Source organism: Bos indicus, chromosome 12, assembly GCF_029378745.1.
Source record: "Bos indicus isolate NIAB-ARS_2022 breed Sahiwal x Tharparkar chromosome 12, NIAB-ARS_B.indTharparkar_mat_pri_1.0, whole genome shotgun sequence".
NCBI classification, from domain to species: Eukaryota; Metazoa; Chordata; class Mammalia; order Artiodactyla; family Bovidae; genus Bos; species Bos indicus.
This window is the reverse complement of record NC_091771.1, coordinates 35,323,641-35,343,095: the sequence shown is the minus strand read 5'-3', so window position 1 is coordinate 35,343,095 and position 19,455 is coordinate 35,323,641. Positions and strand designations below refer to the sequence as shown.

Here is a 19,455-nt window from a genome sequence, read left to right as displayed (position 1 = left end):
TTCTCCCTGCAGCTCATCTGGACCGATGACGTTCTGTAGGCAGGGGGATGGACTGGTGTCGGTCTGCTCCACCTTCTGAGGATGAGAGGTTTCCCTTACACACACAGCTGACCCCTCGTCTACCCTGGGTTGCCTTGTCTCCTGTCTCCTCTTCACGTCAAACCCTGACTTTGCTGTTTGCTGTGTACCTCCTCAGGGAAGAGCTGGAAAATTTCTTTAAAAATCCACATAACCATTACAATTCAGTGGGAAATACCTTTGGCTTAGGAGTATTTACATTTAAAAGTACTTACATTAAAAAAAAAACAAACATTGTTTTAAACAACACATATAAAACAAAATGCGGCTTCTCAGGTGGGGCGAGTGGTAAAGAACCCTCCTGCCAATGCAGGAGACCTAAGAGACACAGCCTTGATCCCTGGGTTGGGAAGATCCCCTGAAGAAGGAAATAGCAGCCCACCCCAGTATTCCTGCCTGGAGAATCCCATGGACAGAGGAGCCTGGTGGGCTACAGTCCATGGGGTCGCAAAGAGTCAGACATGACTTAGTGACTGACCAACCAATCAACAACATAAAATGCACCTCAGTAATTTTTTTTATGTTTATAAATACTTCATAGTTTCCAGGTGGAATACTGAAATTTACATATTACTTTGAAGACAACTAATTTACAGCTCATTTGAAATAAAATATACAAGAAGTCTGTGAGACATAAGGGACAGGTAGGAAACCTGAAATGCTGTCACTTAATCTACCTCCAGGAGCTTTGGGGCTCGCAGGTTGATCTGACCTCGAGTCAGGTCAGACACTGCATGACCAGGTTGTCCATCTTACCAAAGTCAAAGCCTTTAATCCTAGGCCTTCTGACAGATGCCAACATCTCTTTTCGTTAAAGAATACTTTTTTCTTTTTAGGAAGTTCTGCAATGAAAGTTTACTAAGAAATGACTGGATCAGAAAGCAATACAAGGCATCTTTATATTACAAACGAAATCAATGAAGACTTAGAAGGATAAACATCTAGCATTCTAAGAAATGCCCGATTCTGATTGCTCAGAGCAACAGAATTCCCACACTCTTTTTTCTATTAAAGATCTTTTCCTGCTTGTTTCCAGACTTCTTTCACTCCTTTAATGCTTTCTTTCTTCACACATTTCCAGTATTCTTGTATGCCAAGATGCTGTGGCACCTGTCAACCAAAATGAAAACTCGGGGTCAGTGTCTGCAACCTTCTGCCCTGTCGTCTCCATGTACTTGTGGTGCCTGTTCCCCAGCCACCTCCAGAAAGGCCTGGAAGTGATGACACAGAAAGTGCCTGCAGCACAGGTGAAAACCAAAGGGAAAAGGTGAGACATGAAGTGAGGCAAGGGTGGCCTCAGGGGAACCACAGAATGGAGTTTCCTCCCCAAGAAGGGAACAAAGACTGTGGTGACTTTCATATGTTGGTTTTACAATGAAATTATTTCATAATGTGTTCTTTTCACCATACTTTATAATGTTTCTGTTTTTTTGGTGAACTTCACTTAGCTACGTGGAATAAAAACGATAAACCTAGACTTTGACTTAACCTTGGCTAAAATTAAAAAAGAAAGAAACTGAGGTCACCATATACTTGATGAGAAGCCTTAGGAAGAAATAACTCACACAAGTACTTTGTGTTTACTATTTATCTCAGTTAAATGAGAAAGCAAAGGTTAGAAAATACTTGGCTCCTTGTGCCCACAGAGCGCAGCACTGCTGGAAACCCACCACTGGAAGCGGCAGGTGGTTTCAGATTATATTTATGGCCTTTTCTGCTCACTGACTTGAATCTCTTCTCTTCAGTATGTTTTTGAGAAATGGCAAAGAGGCCGTGGGGTATGTTACAAGCTAATTGGAAAGGCTGGTTTAATTTCTACAAGTATGATTATTAACTATGAGGTGCTGCCTGTAAATCACTAGTAGAAATAATATCTGTTCATTTTCTATAAATAATGTTTGTAGCAGGAAGATCAATATTCTCTTCTCAGTTGTAAACGAACAGCACTGTTGATGTGAGCTCACCACGGTCTCTCCTGTTCTCACTCCTGCCTCCTCTGGACTAAATTCCTACTTACCCCCTGGACCCTTGTCTTCAGCTTGCCGATGTTTCAACTTGCTTTCATGAGTGTTTCTAACAGATTCAAATCTAAACAAAATTCTAAGTTTGATCTGTCCCTCAGTTATAGACTAATATGTGAATGTGAGTGAATCTTGTTAATAGTGAACATTTACTTCAAGTGTTTCAGTCACTACATTAAGTATCATAATAATTCTCTCCAGTAGATTGTATTGGTTCCTTGTTGTACAGATGAGGAATCTGAGGGTCAGAAAAATTATGTAGCTTTTCAAGATCTGGTAGTTAATACATGATAGGGCTAGAGCTTGGGTCTTGGTATCTAACTACAACATCCAAATTAAAATTTGGATTGTGGTTCCTGATTCAGATTTTTTTAAAAAAGAAAACAAAAATGGTGGTCCCATCTGTAGGAGATACTTTTGTTGTAATTACTGCTTACAATCTCTTTAAAAATGTTGAAAACTCCATTTAAGACTATACATTAAATCAAATTCTCGGTTTAGTTCCATTCATTTAACTACATATAAACATGCATTTAAAGACTCAAAATCTGTTACCCATAAACCTCGATGCATCCTGTTTTTTAACACCCCAAGAAACTCTTCATGACTCAGACACTCATCACCATCTAAATCGAAGATCTTGAAGACGGTGTCCAGAATATTGTTGGACAGCTCCTGTCCTGTTGCTACTTTGACTGCTCTCTTGAACTCCGCTGAAGGGAGAAAACATAAAAACTCATCAACCACATAAAATAGTCTAAGTTTAAATTTTTATTATTTGAGAAGTAAAAACAACTCTATTTATTTATCATTTGGGAAGTAAAACAACACAAATACTCATCATGAATGTGTTCAAATAATAAATCTGGCTGAGAAACATCAGCAGGCTATTTTAATCTAATCAGTGTTTTGAATATACATTTAAATATTTCCTTCTCCTTCTCAGGGAGAAAAATAAGAAAGCAAAAGCAAAATTAATTGTTAATAAATTGTTTGGCAAATGGTTGTAAATCTAGAATAACCACACTGAATTAACTGAAAGGCCAATCAATTGTTCTTCTGGTAAGTGGTCCCTGGACTGGTATCAATCAGTTAAAGAACAGGGTGACAGTATTCATAGACAGTAAAAATTAAGTGACTCACATAACTTACCTAGTCTGACAGGACGATGAGCTAAACTAAACATCTGCATGGCAATAGCGAAGTCTTCCAAGTGGGTTGCAAAATGACAAAATGACTTGAACTCTTCCAAACTAATGTTCTAAAAGAACAACAAAGTGAGTTTTTATTACAACTTTGTAAACTTATTCAACAATGTTATGACAATAACTGTGAGTCCTCTTTTCTATCATGAAGTCTATGAATGTAGTCTATCAAAGTCTGGGATGGACCCAACTGAGCACAAATGTGTGGATTTTAGAGATTAGGAGGAACCCTCAGATTAAGTGCAGGGCCCTGGATGTGCCAGTGCAGACTGAACACTGCAAGGCTGGGGGCGTGTGTCACAGGCCCACTATCTCCCCTCAAAGGTCCTGAGTGAATTAAACCCTCTGCACATCTATGTTCATCGGGCACTTGTGGATTTCTCGTGTCCCTGCTGTCTCTGCTCCGGTGTCTGAAGGGCTGCCAGGTGACCTGATGCTGGGGGGCAATTCTCAGTGGGTCTTCTGAGCTTCTCACATCTCGTAGACAGAGGCCCAGCCACTATTCTACTCCAGGGTCTTTCCAGGATATCTGCACAGTGAACAGCCTGGAGCAGACACAGTTGTCTCCTTCAGAGCAGGGGCGACCGCACCTACTATCCTTCATGAAGGATTTGGGCTCCTCAGCTGTGGCGCAAACCCACCTCATGGGCCCTGGGGGACAGATGTGGTGCCTGGGCGGCCTTCAGACTAGACAATAACCTTTTCTGGCTCTGACCTGGCAGGTTTGGGTCTTCTGTTGGCACCCAGAAAGTGACACAGGCTAACTTGCAGAGACAAAATCTCCATTAGTAATTAACACACAGGTATCTGAGATCCCATTTTCTACATTAAATACGGTAGAATGTCAGACCCTTCCAGGGTCTTGATTTTTAAAGATCTCATCATATAAATTAAAGAAATTGGTCTATTACTTGTGATGCCACTAATTCCTCCATTTTGTTAATTTTTCCTTTTGATTTTGATAATTTAGGGGGAGTGAGGAAGGCAACAGATTTCTGTATTTTATGCAGTAATTTAATCAATTTCAAAATAAGGCTTTTGGGTTTTACTTAGTATGTATACCCACTCTCAGAGATTGTTTCCAAGTTTTCTTCCATACTTATTCAGTTTTCTCTTTAACTTTAGTTCTTTGATCCACCTCAAGTTTATTTCTGAGTCATGAGGGAGGCAGAGGTCACCTTCATTTCTCCCTCAGATGCCCAGTGAATTACCCCAGTTCCATTTAATTCACAGTTTTTTTATGCAACCAATTTATAATCTGAGTTTACACATACTAAATTTCTGTATTTGTATCTATCTCTGACTTTATTTTCTGTTCAACTTATTTGTCAAATTCATTGTCAGTCACACTGTTTTAGTTCTGATGTTTGGTGCTGTATTTTAATATCTCAGCTTTCTTTTTAAAAAGACTTAATTTTTTTTTAGAGCAGTTTTGGGTTCACAGCAAAAGTATAGGGAAGGTGCAGAGGTTTCCCTGTCCTTTAGCCCCCTCAGCAGTGTCACACAGACTTGTGGCTTGTCTGGCTCCCTCCCAAGAATTCGAGACTGTTTTATGGATGTCAGTTGGTGGTCATGGTACCTGGTACACCCCTGAGCCCTGTGCACTCAGGACCACACAGCTCTGCCTCCCTTCAGTTAGCTAGGGCCTTCAGGCCATCAGTCGAGCAGTAGCTCAGTGTGACATCTCCAGGCCTAAACATTTGTTTGCTGGAACGTGGTTCACTCCTTTCTTTTCTGGATGGTTTCTGGCAGATGGTGGTGCTCCTTGGGGGCAGAGCCTTGGAGAGTCTGGTCCCCAAGCAAAGATGTGGGCAGTTCTACCCCCGGCCCACCACGGACGAGCAGCATGACTGAGAAGGTTGCTGTTCTGTGTCGGCCATGGGGTGTCCAGGGCTGATGTTTTGGTGCAGCAAACCAAGGCCGTGCAGACTGACATGACACTATACTTAGGGGTTATTCAAGGGACAACTGCCATGTTTGTAATACTAAGAGGTTCTGTTCAAAAGCAGGGGATGTCTCTACTGTTAGATGAGTTATTTCTTCTAACCAAGGTTTAAAGGTTTTTCTATATATTTCTTATTAAATATATTTCTAATTGTTATGTATCTCTATTGTAATTATAAATGAAACCTTCATTGTATTTCATTATATTTTCCCTCATCACAGAGATAGCTTTAAAAAAATTATATAAAAACACATCCCCATGTCAAAAAAAATTTTTTTGGCACAATAAAGTTAAAAAAAAAAATCACTTGAGGGTCCCCTGATAATCCCGTAGCTAAGATTCCATGTTCTGGGCCTGGGATTGATCCCTGGTCTGGGAACTAAGTTCCACATGCCGCAACTAAAGATTCCACGTGTGGCAACTAAGACCTGGCACAGCCAAATAAATAAATAAAAATAAATATTAAAAAAAAATCACTTGAAATCTTACCACTGTTCATTAATCATTACTAGCAGTTTGGCAATCATCATTTCATGCATCATATAATTACATAACAGAGAGTTGCTCAGTCTTGATTAATTTGGAAGCTACTTTACTGAATTCTATCAATGTCTAACTTATCATTTCATCTTCATCAGAAGCATTATAAAAAGGCACACCAACCTCTCCTGCTGACAGCTTCTCTCTCACATTTTTCCAATAAACATCTTTATTTTCAGTGTTAGTGAAAAAAAGGAGCCACTCTGCAAAGTCTTCTTTTCTCATGAAACTCAAACCTTTTGAGAACTGAAGGAACTCCATTTCTTGGACTTCCGCCTGTAAGTTTTCCATAAACCTAAATGTTGGAATACGAGATGGACGTCAGGACTTGTGGCTTCACCTTAGTGCTGTAACTAAGCGTGTGCCCACTCAGGAGCATGGGCACCCTGAGCAGTATCCCACGAGTTTCAATATACTGCAGGTCTCCAACCATTTGTCCACCAGATCACACTTAGCAAACTGTCAGATTCAGTGTTGGAACCCAGGTTTGTCTAAATCACAGATACTTTTTCAAAATACAATACTGTTTCTTTAAATGAGAATACTAATATCTACACTAATACCATAATTAGGTACCACAACAGTGTCTCTTGGTATCACCTTCCTTGTCTTTCCTGGAGACACACAAGCTCTATGTCTTTATGAAATAGTATCCTTCATCTTCATGAAGATCTACAAAAAAGATCTTCACGACCCAAATAATCACGATGGTGTGATCACTGACCTAGAGCCAGACATCTTGGAATCTTCAGTCAAGTGGGCCTTAGAAAGCATCACTACGAACAAAGCTAGTGGAGGCGATGGAATTCCAGTTGAGCTATTCCAAATCCTGAAAGACGATGCGGTGAAAGTGCTGCACTCAATATGCCAGCACATTTGGAAAACTCAGCAGTGACCACAGGACTGGAAAAGGTCAGTTTTCATTCCAATCCCAAAGAAAGGCAATGCCAAAGAATGCGCAAACTACCGCACAGTTGCACTCATCTCACATGCTAGTAAAGTAATGCTCAAAATTCTCCAAGCCAGGCTTCAGCAATATGTGAACTGTGAACTTCCTGATGTTCAAGCTGGTTTTAGAAAAGGCAGAGGAACCAGAGATCAAATTGCCAACATCCGCTGGATCATGGAAAAAGCAAGAGAGTTCCAGAAAAGCATCTATTTCTACTTTCTTGACTATGCCAAAGCCTTTGACTGTGTGGATCACAAGAAACTGTGGAAAATTCCGAAAGAGATGGGAATACCAGACCACCTGATCTGCCTCTTGAGAAATCTGTATGCAGGTCAGGAAGCCACAGTTAGAACTGGACATGGAACAAGAGACTGGTTCCAAATAGGAAAAGGAGTACGTCAAGGCTGTATATTGTCACCCTGTTTATTTAACTTATATGCAGAGTACATCATGAGAAACGTTGGACTGGAAGAAACACAAGCTGGAATCAAGATTGCTGGGAGAAATATCAATAACCTCAGATATGCAGATGACACCACCCTTATGGCAGAAAGTGAAGAGAAACCAAAAAGCCTCTTGATGAAGGTGAAAGTGGAGAGTGAAAAAGTTGGCTTAAAGCTCAACATTCAGAAAATGAAGATCATGGCATCCGGTCCCATCACTTCATGGGAAATAGATGGGGAAACAGTGGAAACAGTGTCAGACTTTATTTTTCTGGGCTCCAAAATCACTGACTGCAGTTGGTGACTGCAGCCATGAAATTAAAAGATGCTTCCTCCTTGGAAGGAAAGTTATGACCAACCTAGATAGCATATTCAAAAGCAGAGACATTACTTTGCCAACAAAGGTCTGTCTAGTCAAGGCTATGGTTTTTCCTGTGGTCATGTATGGATGTGAGAGTTGGACTGTGAAGAAGGCTGAGTGCTGAAGAATTGATGCTTTTGAACTGTGGTGTTGGAGAAGACTCTTGAGAGTCCCTTGGACTGCAAGGAGAGCCAACCAGTCCATTCTGAAGGAGATCAGCCCTGGGATTTCTTTGGAAGGAATGATGCTAAAGCTGAAACTCCAGTACTTTGGCCACCTCATGCCAAGAGTTGATTCATTGGAAAAGACTCTGATGCTGGGAGGGATTGGGGGCAAGAGGAGAAGGGGACGACAGAGGATGAGATGGCTGGATGGCATCATTGACTCGATGGACGTGAGTCTGGGTGGGCTCCGGGAGTTGGTGATGGACAGGGAGACCTGGCATGCTGTGATTCATGGGGTCGCAAAGAGTCGGACACGAGTAAGCGACTGATCTGATCTGATCTGATCCTTTATCAGATAGGCTGTAAGGAGGAGGCTGAGACAAAGGGCAGAAAAGGCAACATCTTTCTAAGGAAGATGTTCTATAGAAACATCACAGTCCTATAGAAACCAAACTAAAATCTCCACACTCACATGAAGAGCTTCTTGTGGAATTTCTAGGATTAATTTGGGCAGTTAAAAAATTATGTGTTTATAATATATTATACATGCATATATATAAAACATACAATATATGGGAGCTATTTTCTGTTACTTTACAACTTATGAAAAATTTTAAAGGCTTAAATTTTAAAGATTATTGAATTCTAACTCAGTACACCCATAATTTTAACTTTAGGGTACCCTACTCCATCTAACAGACAAGTTCCTGTAAAAGTGCATTTAAAGCATTCTCTGTTTACTGCATCTTTTTTAAAAACTGCATAATGGTATAACACATTTCACAGGGCCCACTACTTACAGAAACTCTAATTCAAAAAGTTTAAAGAAAATAAATAAATTTAAATTAAAACAAAATAAAAAAATAAAACCACATTTCCTGGTTCTCAAAAAAAAAAAGAAAGTTTATTAAATACTTCAGATTTATTAAAAAAAAAAAAGTAAAAAATAATGTGATTTCTCTGTGGCTCAGGAATTTACATACTACATACGTTTGTATTAGATATAATACACGTTTATATGTATTAGCTATGATTATTTTCATTTACTCCTCAATTTGAAGGAGTTTTGTTGGTTTCTTGTTTGCCTAGTCTAGCTTAATGATGCCATGTCATCTTTCGCTGTTATAAAACAGAAAAAAAGAGAAATAAAATATTTTTCTCCTGCAAAAAACAAAAGTTTAAAGAATTCTAAGTGAAATTATTCCCTTTAAACAATCACCAAGCCCAATGATTTTATCTCCTAACTGCGTCTTGTCTCTCACAGGATCCCTCCTTTGCTGTTACCCCTGTCCTGCCAGAGTAAGCCCATCTGACCAGCACCTTCCACAGCCCCCTTCAGGGCCTCCCTCATGGGTGTAACTCAAGCCTCAGGACACAGGGCCTCCGCCCTCACCTCCATCCTTCCCTTTTATTTCTACCAGACCCAGCCTCTCTGATTCCTGCACAAAGCACATGTTCTCACGCCTCTGTGTCCTTCCTTGCTGTTCTCTGTCCCTTGGTCTCTCCCTGCACAAACCATTTCTATCTGGTTAACTGATGTATTTTGAACATAGTAACTTTAGTTTACACTTCATAGGTTCTGCTCTCAGAGATACTATAGAGACCCATACATAGTATCTGGTCTTATGGTATGCAGTTCTGGGACATAAATACATGTATTCAGTTGTTTCTTTACTTCTTAGCTATAAAATTCCCCTAAATATTTGCATTTACCTTCGAAATTCTTTATAATGAAGTTTTCTTTCTCCTCTTTTTCCAAAGAAACGTATCTGAAGTGTTGTGTTAATTTCAGGTTCTTGTACCGTTTGTTCCTATAAAAAAATGATAGAATAATTTGAAGTAAATTATAACCAAGAACAGAAATGGATCCTGGAGCCTGGACAATTTCTAGGACAATACCTACAAAAGATTTCTGTAACAACAACAAAGTGCATAAAATAGATGCAACCCTTCTGTCCATCACTCTACACCTGTGCTCAAGAGGAGGAGAACACCCATGGCTAAACACTGAGAGGACTCAGGAGATCTCTGCAGAGAACAAACTCTGGATCAGGCCAACAAGAGAGCTTACAGCAGAAGATTAGTTATTTCAAAACGTGCCCCCTGGGCACTTTCTAATGAAGCAGGACTGAGAGAATTAAAGCAGGGAAGTCTGGAACCTTTTGCAGGATGCTAGAAATCTGAAAAACACTAGCTTTTCCTAATTACAAGGTCCCCAGGTGAGGAGTCCATTCAAGACAGTGAGAAGCAGGTTCAGAGACTTCCTCCTTCACAATATCAATCAAACAAACAAACAAAATCAGAACAGCTAAAAAGATGATCAGCAGCAACTAAACAACAAAGGGGGTACACATGTAAACCAAATCATCTGAAAAAGAACAGCTAGAGAAAGACAGGCTGGATACAGGTGTTCCCCAATCCTGTCCCCACCGCCCAGAATCAGTGGCAGGCAGGTGACTATTGTGTGGGAGTGGGAGAACTCATGAGAACCTGGGCTGTAGAGGGGCAGGCAGCTGGCATGGGGGCTGGGGCAGAGGATGGGCCAGCTCCCGCGACTTCACATATTCGGGCACCATTCAGCTGAGGGATAGTCGGGACCCAGAGAGAAAAATGTGCTTGGAGGGTGGACGGGGCTGTGGTCCAGGGCCTTAAATGGGAACCCAGGAGAGCAAGTGCACTGTGTCCTCTAGCGAGCACTGCAGGACAGGGGTCACAACCCTACACCTGCAGCTCAGAGCCAGAAAGGTAACTGGGTTCAGACAGGGTGGGCACAAGGACAAGTTCACCAATGCTCCGCCAGGCAGAGAGTCAGTCAGCCAGGCAAGCGCTGGGCCTGTCTTCCAGCCCAGGGTGCGCTGTCCCCATGGCAGAGACCACACGATGCAGGCTGCTAGGTGCCCTTGGCTCCCAGGGTTGGCCCAGGGGAAGTGGCAGCAGGTGCTGAGAAGAGCCTGAAGCGGGGACATAGACCAGGGTCACTGGAGGAGGGTTCTGCCCTGTACACATAGTCTGGGTGAATCTTCTGAGCTCTGGATCATGTGAATATGGCAAATCTATTTAAAATAGAAAAATTAAGTTACTGGTAATTTTCACAACTATCTGGGAATACTTATTTGAAAAAATGGGATGGAGAAGCTACTCTTAACAACATCTGCTTGGAAATACTCAATTTATTTGCAAATACCTGGCATTCCGTTTCATCCGTTATTGCTGTCTTCAAGTCATCCTGTTTACTTATGATCTTCTGCAGCTAGAAGAGGGCAAACAAGAATTCAGGTGCAGGTCTACTGGATTTTTAAAAGCAACCTAAAAGACAAATGCTAAGTTTCTATTATAAAATGTATACTAGTTATTTGTTAAATAATAAATTATTTTTGCCTTATGACTAATAGTTTTTTCCCCTTAGATCACACAAGAATCAAAAATGAAAATGGATATGCAAGTATTATTACATTTATTCCAATTTGGGTCATCTTTTCTCCTAAGAAAGCTGGCTCACTTAATACAGTCTAAAAGCGTCACATTAAGGTATAAAAACATCATGATTATCCTCATCTCCATGAGAATTTTTATTCTCTTCTCTTCCTATCTCCTCTATCTTTTCTCTATCTCCTCTCTTCTTTTTCTATCTCTGATGCCTCATGGACACATTTTAAGTACCCAGATATTCATATCCTATAAATGTTCTTCCATTGTCTCTTAATGCATTTATAAAGCATTAAAACAATTTAAAGGCCTACATCTTTCTACTAATTATGAAACTATCAATAGTACCTTCATACCGAATACATTTTAAAAAAACCTACCTACCTTTCAGAATCATTTGTACCAATCCTCACATGGAAAGCAAATTTAAAAAAAAAAAATTTTTTTTTTTTAAATTAAATGTAGACAAAATCTCATACTATGGATCCAATTCCATTAGGTGACAAACCTTTGCCCATTTTTTCCTAGGCTATTTCTTTGTTAGTATTGAAAAATACTGCCACTAAATTACAAATTATTTCAAATGCAGCTGCTTCTATGAGATTTGTTTTAGGCATATGGTGTATCTCTAGTTCTCTAAAGCCCTCAAACTTTTCAACATTCTCCCCTTATTTATTATTATTCTCCCCTTTATTCCCCCCCAACCCCACTTATTTCAGGGAATAAAGCTGAAAAACTTTTGTTTTATCCTTTATTTTTAAATTGACAACTAACATACTGCCAAGTTCAATACCCAAACATTTCTTGCTTTGTTTCCCACACCTCCTAAGGTTTTTATTATGGCTTTCCTGATAGCTCAGTTGGTAAAGAATCCATCTACAAGGCAGGAGACCCCAGTTCGATTTCTGGGTTGGGAAGATCCCTTGGAGAAGGGATAGGCTACCCATTCCAGTATTCTTGGGCTTCCTTTGTGGCTCAGCTGGTAAAGAATTCTGCAATGTGGGAGACCTGGGTTCGATCCCTGAGTTGGGAACATCCCCTGGAGAAGGGAAAGGCTACCCACTCCAGTATTCTGGCCTGGAGAATCCCATGGACTGTATAGTCTATGGGGTCACAAAGAGTCAGACACAACAGAACAACTTTCACTTTTTCATGGAGAATTTCAGACACAGCAGAGACTCCTGTAACAACCCAACATACATGCATTACGCAGCCTCCACAGTTAGCTGCATCCAGCCATTCCTGGTCCAGCTGCACTTCTCCTACCCACTCCCTGCCCCACCCACCCCTTGCCCTATCCATCCTGAAGATACTCTCTTATGAGCTTTCCCAGAAGCTTCTGGTTTCAGTTTACATGTGTATCTCAAATATATTTTTGTGTATGGTGTGAGGGAGGGGTTGTGGCTAATGTTTTCCACGTATATATCCTATCCATTTGTTCTTCTGTCATCTGTTGAAAAGACTTTGCTTTTCCCATTAACTGATCTGGTGTCTTTACTGAAAATCAAGTGATCATATAAGTGTGGACTCTACGCTCCACTGTCAAACTGTCCTTCCTTTGGGCAATGTCATAGTGTCGGTGTCACTGTAGCTCTGAAGTATCTTAAAGTCAAGAGGAGAGAGTCATTGGATTTGTTCTTGATGTGGGTCATGACCGCAGAGGACTAGGTACTGCTCAAACGACTGTTCTAAGTGCTGGAACACAGTGGTCATGGACAGAGAGTGTCCCTGCTCTCACTGAGCTTAAGTTCTAATGGGCCAGAGGTAACCAACAAGCGAACGAACAAACAGGAGAATTTCAGACAGTGTCAAGTGCTGTGACCAGAAAAATGAAGTAGGGTAACAGGACTCGGAGATACTGGGCAGGGGCTTCTATTAAGACTGGCTTCTTCTGGAGAGTTCTCTGTGAGGACAGGGCATCTGGGTGGAGCTCTGAGTAACTAGCTATGAAAGGAGTAGGGCAAGGCCCTCTAGGCAGAGGAAGAACTGTTTCTGGTAGAAACAGAGGTGCTTTGTTAGACCAAAAAAGAGTACGTTTTTTTAACATTAGTGGTGAAAAAAGCCAGGAGGACACATTCAAACATACATTTTGAATGTCTAAGAAAATACAGCCAAAATGACCAACTTCATACTGATCCATATTTTCAATTTCAGGCTGAAAATGAAGAAAAGTGTAACACATAGGTCAATTTAACTGATTTTTGCTTTCAGGATGGATCATGAGAATTTAAATTCTGGAGTAAGAACACTATTCCAGAATTAAGAAGAGTGAATTCTACTGAAGGTCTTTGCATTTAATAATATCTCGAGCAGGAATATGTAGCATTCTAAAATGATAACCTCACTGCATTAAAAGCACAGCCCTTCCCACCAGTGTGGGAGAAATGTGAAGTCAGAGGACCACCTAAGGAGAAATTCACACTAGTAAACAGACTTGTCATCAACCTATTGTTTAAAGAAATTGCACTAAAATCCTGGCACTCATCCCAATAAGCAGATGCACCATCTATCAAGGCAAAAGACTAATAAATTGCTTTACTATTACCGGCTTTGATCATTGGTGGTGGTGTTTGTTACTATCTGACAGAGTGGATACTGGCTATACTGGCTTATACACAAAGTGGCTATTTTACTTACTCTTGGGATGAAGATGTGAACAATACACCAACCAACACAGCCAAGAGATCAGGATGGTAATAAGAAAGGGGTGTACCACATCACACAGAAGTCATAAACTAAGAATTTTATATTTGGGGATATTTTCACAAGACTTCATAGAAATCTATCACTTTCCATCTGCTGTTCCAAGTCAATCTGTTATATTGATCTTTAGGGTATTAAAGTAATTTTCATTACTTTTCTAGCACTTATGGTGGGAAGAGCAACAAGTAAAATTCACTGGAGAAACATTCAGATAAGTTGGAAGAAGGAACAAACACACAAAATCCTGCCTTTTAAACTCTACTTTTTTGACCTGGAAAGAGTTGTTGGTTCTTTCAATAAAATTTCAAGCAGAAGATGCTATATACCTAGGCTTCCTAATACAATCATCATGGAAATGAAATAATTATTCAAATAATTAATGTAAGCATAGTTTTTTTCTCCTCTACACTGTTTAAGTCAACAAACTATCATGCTCCATGGGTTATCAAGTTTAGTGTTTTATTCCTGGGATCAGCACAAAGAACCTTTTACGGGCTTAGAAGGTTGAGCTTTATAAACTGAAAAAAAAAAAAAAAATCAGTGATGTATTCTAACATAATTCTTTTTCTTGTTTTCTTAATTCATGGAAATGCTAAGAATTTCCCAAACATCTAAGAAAAAAATGTAGTGTTCAGAAAGTGGTTCTGTAAATTTAGAGTGTTCAACTATTATGTTAAAAAAAAAAGTACTTGAAAAGCTTTCAAGGTGAGTGTGCTCAAGATGAGATATGGTGATACAAGCAACTGGATGCTTCAAACAGGTGCAGACGGGATCCCTCAGGAAATCCCTGTAATAAGAGCCATCCACAGGCTTTGCAAATTTACTAAAATAACTGATTTTATGTATAAGAAACTCTCAAAGATTAGAAACAAAGGATATAGCCAGAAAGCTCTTAAGCAGGAAATGCACTGATAAATCAGTTGGGATCCTGTAAAAATTAGGTTTACAAACATTTAACGTCTTTAGAAACCATGTGGGAGAGGGTGTACAGTAGGTGAATAAAGTGAACGCCATGAACGTGTGAGTGGGCAGGGAGTGAAGCCGAGGTGAACAGCTCCGTGTTTCAGTCGCACGTGCAGCCAGTGTCAGTAGCTGCTCAGTTACTTTAAAAAGTCTATTAACCTGGGGAATCATTTGAAAAAATAAAGATACCAACATAACAGATACTTAAGTAAGTAACATCCATTTTAGAACCAAAGATAAGTAGGTAAGTAAAAAATTGTTGTTACATCCCACCAAAATAAAGAAAAATAAAACCTTAAGCCTTCATGAAGAATATAAGGGAAAATGAAAAAACCACAATAGGTATAAATTGGTGCAAATTTTACTTATCTACATCCATTTTAGAACCTTTTCTTCCAGTGATTGAAATTGTTATTATTCTTGTATATAAAAGATAATTTATCATCTGCAGTTTTTAGTTTCATTTTCATTAAAGTGCAGCAAAAATACAAAGAAAAACAGGTGAAATTAATCTCTCAGAATTATGACTTTACCATGTATTCCATATAAAAATCAAGGTACTTTACATTCCTTTCTTTTTTCTTCAAAATCCAGTGTGTATTTTACACAAGACATTCAGGTAATATATGCATAGGAAAGACAGGCACACCTTGTTTTAGTGTGCTTTGTTGATTTTGTGTTTCTTTACAAATTGAAGATTTGTGGCAACATTGTCAGATGTTAGCATTTATTAGCAATAAAATGTTTAAATTAAGGCATGTGCATTTTTTTTTGAGATATAATGCTATTCCACACTTAATAGACCACAGTATAATTTCCACCTTCCCTAAAAAACTGAAACATTTGTGTGACTTGCTTTATTTTACTGAGATGGTCTGGCCCACAATCCAATTTCTCCAAAACCCACAATTTCTCCAGGGTGTACCTGTACTTGATCTGCATTTAGGTTTCATATAAAAGCAAATAAAAAGTAAATAAAGGTAAAAATTAAAAAGTAGATTCACATACTCAAGCTGTTTCAAACATACTTGAGAATCTGCCAATACCTGAAGTGAATGTCAGTTTTTCAATGTAAGTTTTAGATGAACTAAAACTTAGAAACTCAGGTTTCTTAGTCACAGTTATTATTTCAAGGGTTTAACAGTCCCATGTGCTACTGGCTACTTAACTGAATGTAAGTTAAGTACAGACTCCCACTTTTATATATAATTTCAACAAGCTTTGTTCTCTCTCTTCCCAGTACACTGGAGACTGGAAGAAAAGCACAGATGAAAGAGCTGAGGTGTTTTCTCCATAAAGTGCTCCTCTAGATGAAGAACACCGAGCTCTGCCTAGCATTCTCCCTACTGTTTACATGCACTGACGCACTTCTGAACGTTACTGCCAACTTCCTTGGAGTGGAGTGAGATTTACTGCGGCCATGTTACAGAGTTATGTATTGAGAAACATAATTTAAGCATATTTTCAGCTTTTCAATTACGAGCCTGCACAGATCCCTAGAAAATTCGCACCAATTTATACCTATTGTGGCTTTTTCATTTTCCCTCATATTCTTCATGAAGGTTTAAGGTTTTATTTTTCTTATTCTGTTTTTTGGTGGGATGTAACAACAATTTTTTACTTATCTATGAAGCCCTTTCTGTTGTATTATCATTTGCTGAAATCATAAAAATAAAATGCTACAAAATGCAGGCGCTTCAGCTCATTTCCCCTTCCAGAATCCTACTCCTGTTCTGTAACTGTTTCCTCAAGGCTGTATTATAGCAATTTTAGTATTTTTGAATGTATATAGAAGTTTTTGACACTTCATATATTGGCAGTGGATATAATTTTCATCTTAATAGAAATGTAGAATTACCACACAAGCCTTCAGGTGTTTTATGATAAACCAAAAATAACTAGAACCTACTTACCTTAAAAAATTCCTTTTTCTCAACCATCTCGTCACCATCTGCATCCAGCATTTTAAATGCAACATGAAACCCAGAATGGGGTTCTGAAAATGAAAAATGAATCATCACATAAACGCTGGTGTATGTGCTGCTAAAGTGAGCATGTCATTACATACATGTTGGTGGAATCCAAGTATCTGAAGATCTACAGGTCCTCTAACTTGAAATAAGCCACCAGAAACAACACAAGTAAGCACCTAAAGTAAACAACAATCCCTTCTCAGGATGGATGACAATTCTCAAAGGCTGGTACGTGTCCATGGTGTGCTATTCTGCTGTTAAGTGTTCTGCCCTTCAAAAGCAAAATCCAACTGAGAACTTCATTTATTTCTTCAGCTCTGCTAGAGGCTTTCCTATGTTCTAATATACCTGGGCTATTTTCACACTGATTGACATTTGTGCCATGTGCTCAGTCTTGTTTGACTGTTTGCAACCCTGTGGACTGTAGCCCGCCAGGCTCCTCTGTCCATGGGATTCTAAAGGCAAGTGCACCGGAGTGGGCTGCCATTTCCTCCTCCAGGGGATCTTCCTAAGCCAGGATCGAACCCACATCTTGATTACTACTCTTTATTTCCCTTTCTCAGAGGAGGGTTTTGCAAGAACTATTTTGAAATAACTTTAGACTCACAGAAATACTGCAAAACTGGTCCAGGGAGCTCTCAGGGGCCCTTCACCCAGCTTCCTCTAAAGTTAGCATCTTATGTAACCACAGGATATTCATGAAAACTAAGAAATTCACACTGGTGTAGCATTTTTAAACTAAACTACAGACTTTATTTGGACTTCATGTTTTTTCTATTCTAGGATCAAACCCAAGAAAGCCTGTTGCATTTAGCTGCTATGTCCCCTTATCTCCTCTGAGCTCAGAAAGTTTCCTAATCTTTCCTTGATTTTCATGACCTTGGCAGTTACAGGAGAGTTACTGGTCAGGGATTCTGCAGAATGTCAGAGGAGGCATGTTCCATATTCCTACAAGAAGGCTGCATCTGACTCTGAGACAGCAGTGGGTGGTAACCTCACAGCAGTGCCACCTTGCAGGCACAGAAACTGCAGCACCAGCGACATCCTTAACAATAGAAAGGTGAATCCAAACCTCCCACACGGGGAGAGAGGATTCACATGATCGATAAGCAAAACTGTGGGGCACTTACTGGTGAGAATCGTGAGCAGGAAGAGATACTCAGTGTAGGAGATCAGCCCTGAAAGGGAGAAAACACCAACATCAGATAATCAACTTTAGACGGTTTAGAAGTAACCAAACACATGCCTCTTGGAGCCTCCACCTGATCAAAACACACACATTTTTACTTAAACTACCTCTCTTTCCTACAGTGGAAAGTTTTCTTGAGGGTTAAATATAGTGAAGTGAAGTGAAATCGCTTAGTCATGTCCAACTCTTTACAACCCCGAGGACTGTAGCCCACAAGGCTCTTCCCTCCATGGGATTCTCCAGGCAAGAATACTGGAGTGGGTTGCCATTTCCTTCTCCAGGGGATCTTCCCAACCCAGGGATCGAACCCAGGTCTCCCTCATTGCGGGCAGACGCTTTAACCTCTGAGCCACCGAGGTTTATTAGGTCACTGTTACTAGGAAGGAGGGGAATGGTCGCTGGCCAACAGGTAAATGTGTCCACTGGAGGTTTCGTCTGCATGTCACTTTGTGTAATTTCTACTTTTACTATTAACAGCATTTCAAGGGAAGCAAATTCACAAATTTAGGAGAATGCCAGATTTCAATACACCAGAAGTCAAACTATTTTTTAAAGTGAAGAAACTCATCTCTATAGCCATAACTTCATTTTCATCTATAGGTTCTCCCTCACCATTTTTCCCCTTCAGTTTCAGCTTAACTGTTAAAGAAGCCTGGTCCTTTGTCGTGTAAAGTTTAAGTGTCTAGAAGACTGTGAACTGCAACTTTTTGGTGTCATTTCACATGTTCCTCTAACGTCTGTATTCTCGACAAACTGGTATTCAGATCCAGAGCTGAGCTGAGATTCAAGTTTGGCAGAAATTCTTTGGCAGAATTCTATAGAGTGCTGTGAACTTTCACCAGGAGGCCAGAAGGCAAATGTTTACAGGAAATACTAAAAGCCACCAAGAGACGCAGACAGTAAGAGTTATACAGGGTTTAAACAAAAGGTGAAGTCATTTCCAGAGTTGAGATGATGGGAGAGTCACAGAGGAAGTAGTTCTAATGGTGGCCTTTGAGACGGGTAGACCTGCATGCCAGGATGGGGGAAGCGGAGGCGTGTGCACAGGGGAGATGCAGCTAAGTGAGCCGGGAGAAGCGAGGGCTTGTCTGCAAGCGTGTGCCTGCCGAAGAGTCCCCAGGAGGTGCAGCGGCGGCCTGGTGGCTTGGAGATGAGGAAGGGAGTGGGGAGAGGGTGACAGTCCGGCACATCCTGCTGTGAAGGGGGACTGTCCCCGAGGGCTCCAGAAAGCACAGCTGACGCAGGGCTAGAGCCGTGCAGAGCAAGGTGGCTGAGGGTCTGACCACTCAGGTGGTCCACCGCTTCAGCTCATAGTCAACTTCAGGTATGTATTTTAAATGCTCTTAATGACTTACAGGTTTTTACATCACCAACTTTTCTGACGTTTTTATTCTGAAGCAGGTGTACTTCCCTTTAATAAAAAAGCCCACAGTAAGTCTCCAGGTATTTTTTCCTAAAAACATTCAGTGTTTACATGAATGGAGAATAAATTAAG

General features: G+C 40.2%; 1 protein-coding gene and 1 long non-coding RNA gene across 3 annotated transcripts in view; one reads left to right on the top strand and one right to left on the bottom strand.

The window, feature by feature from the left end:
* Positions 1–577: 577 nt before the first annotated feature.
* Positions 578–19,455, bottom strand: part of MICU2 (mitochondrial calcium uptake 2) — a 53,816-nt gene continuing 34,938 nt past the window's right edge. For both annotated transcript variants that reach the window (XM_070800290.1, XM_070800291.1), the window contains 8 exons: positions 17,902–17,949; positions 16,712–16,794; positions 10,891–10,956; positions 9,420–9,517; positions 5,913–6,084; positions 3,252–3,360; positions 2,655–2,812; positions 578–1,188 (listed from right to left, as the gene is read on the bottom strand). In XM_070800290.1, coding sequence (XP_070656391.1) covers positions 1,087–1,188; positions 2,655–2,812; positions 3,252–3,360; positions 5,913–6,084; positions 9,420–9,517; positions 10,891–10,956; positions 16,712–16,794; positions 17,902–17,949 — 836 coding nt within the window. In that variant the 3' untranslated portion in view covers positions 578–1,086. The remainder of the gene's footprint in view (positions 1,189–2,654; positions 2,813–3,251; positions 3,361–5,912; positions 6,085–9,419; positions 9,518–10,890; positions 10,957–16,711; positions 16,795–17,901; positions 17,950–19,455) is intronic.
* LOC139186213 (uncharacterized) lies at positions 1,188–16,487 on the top strand. The gene is made up of 2 exons (XR_011569760.1): positions 1,188–1,345; positions 16,039–16,487. It is a non-coding gene; the product is annotated as an uncharacterized lncRNA (long non-coding RNA).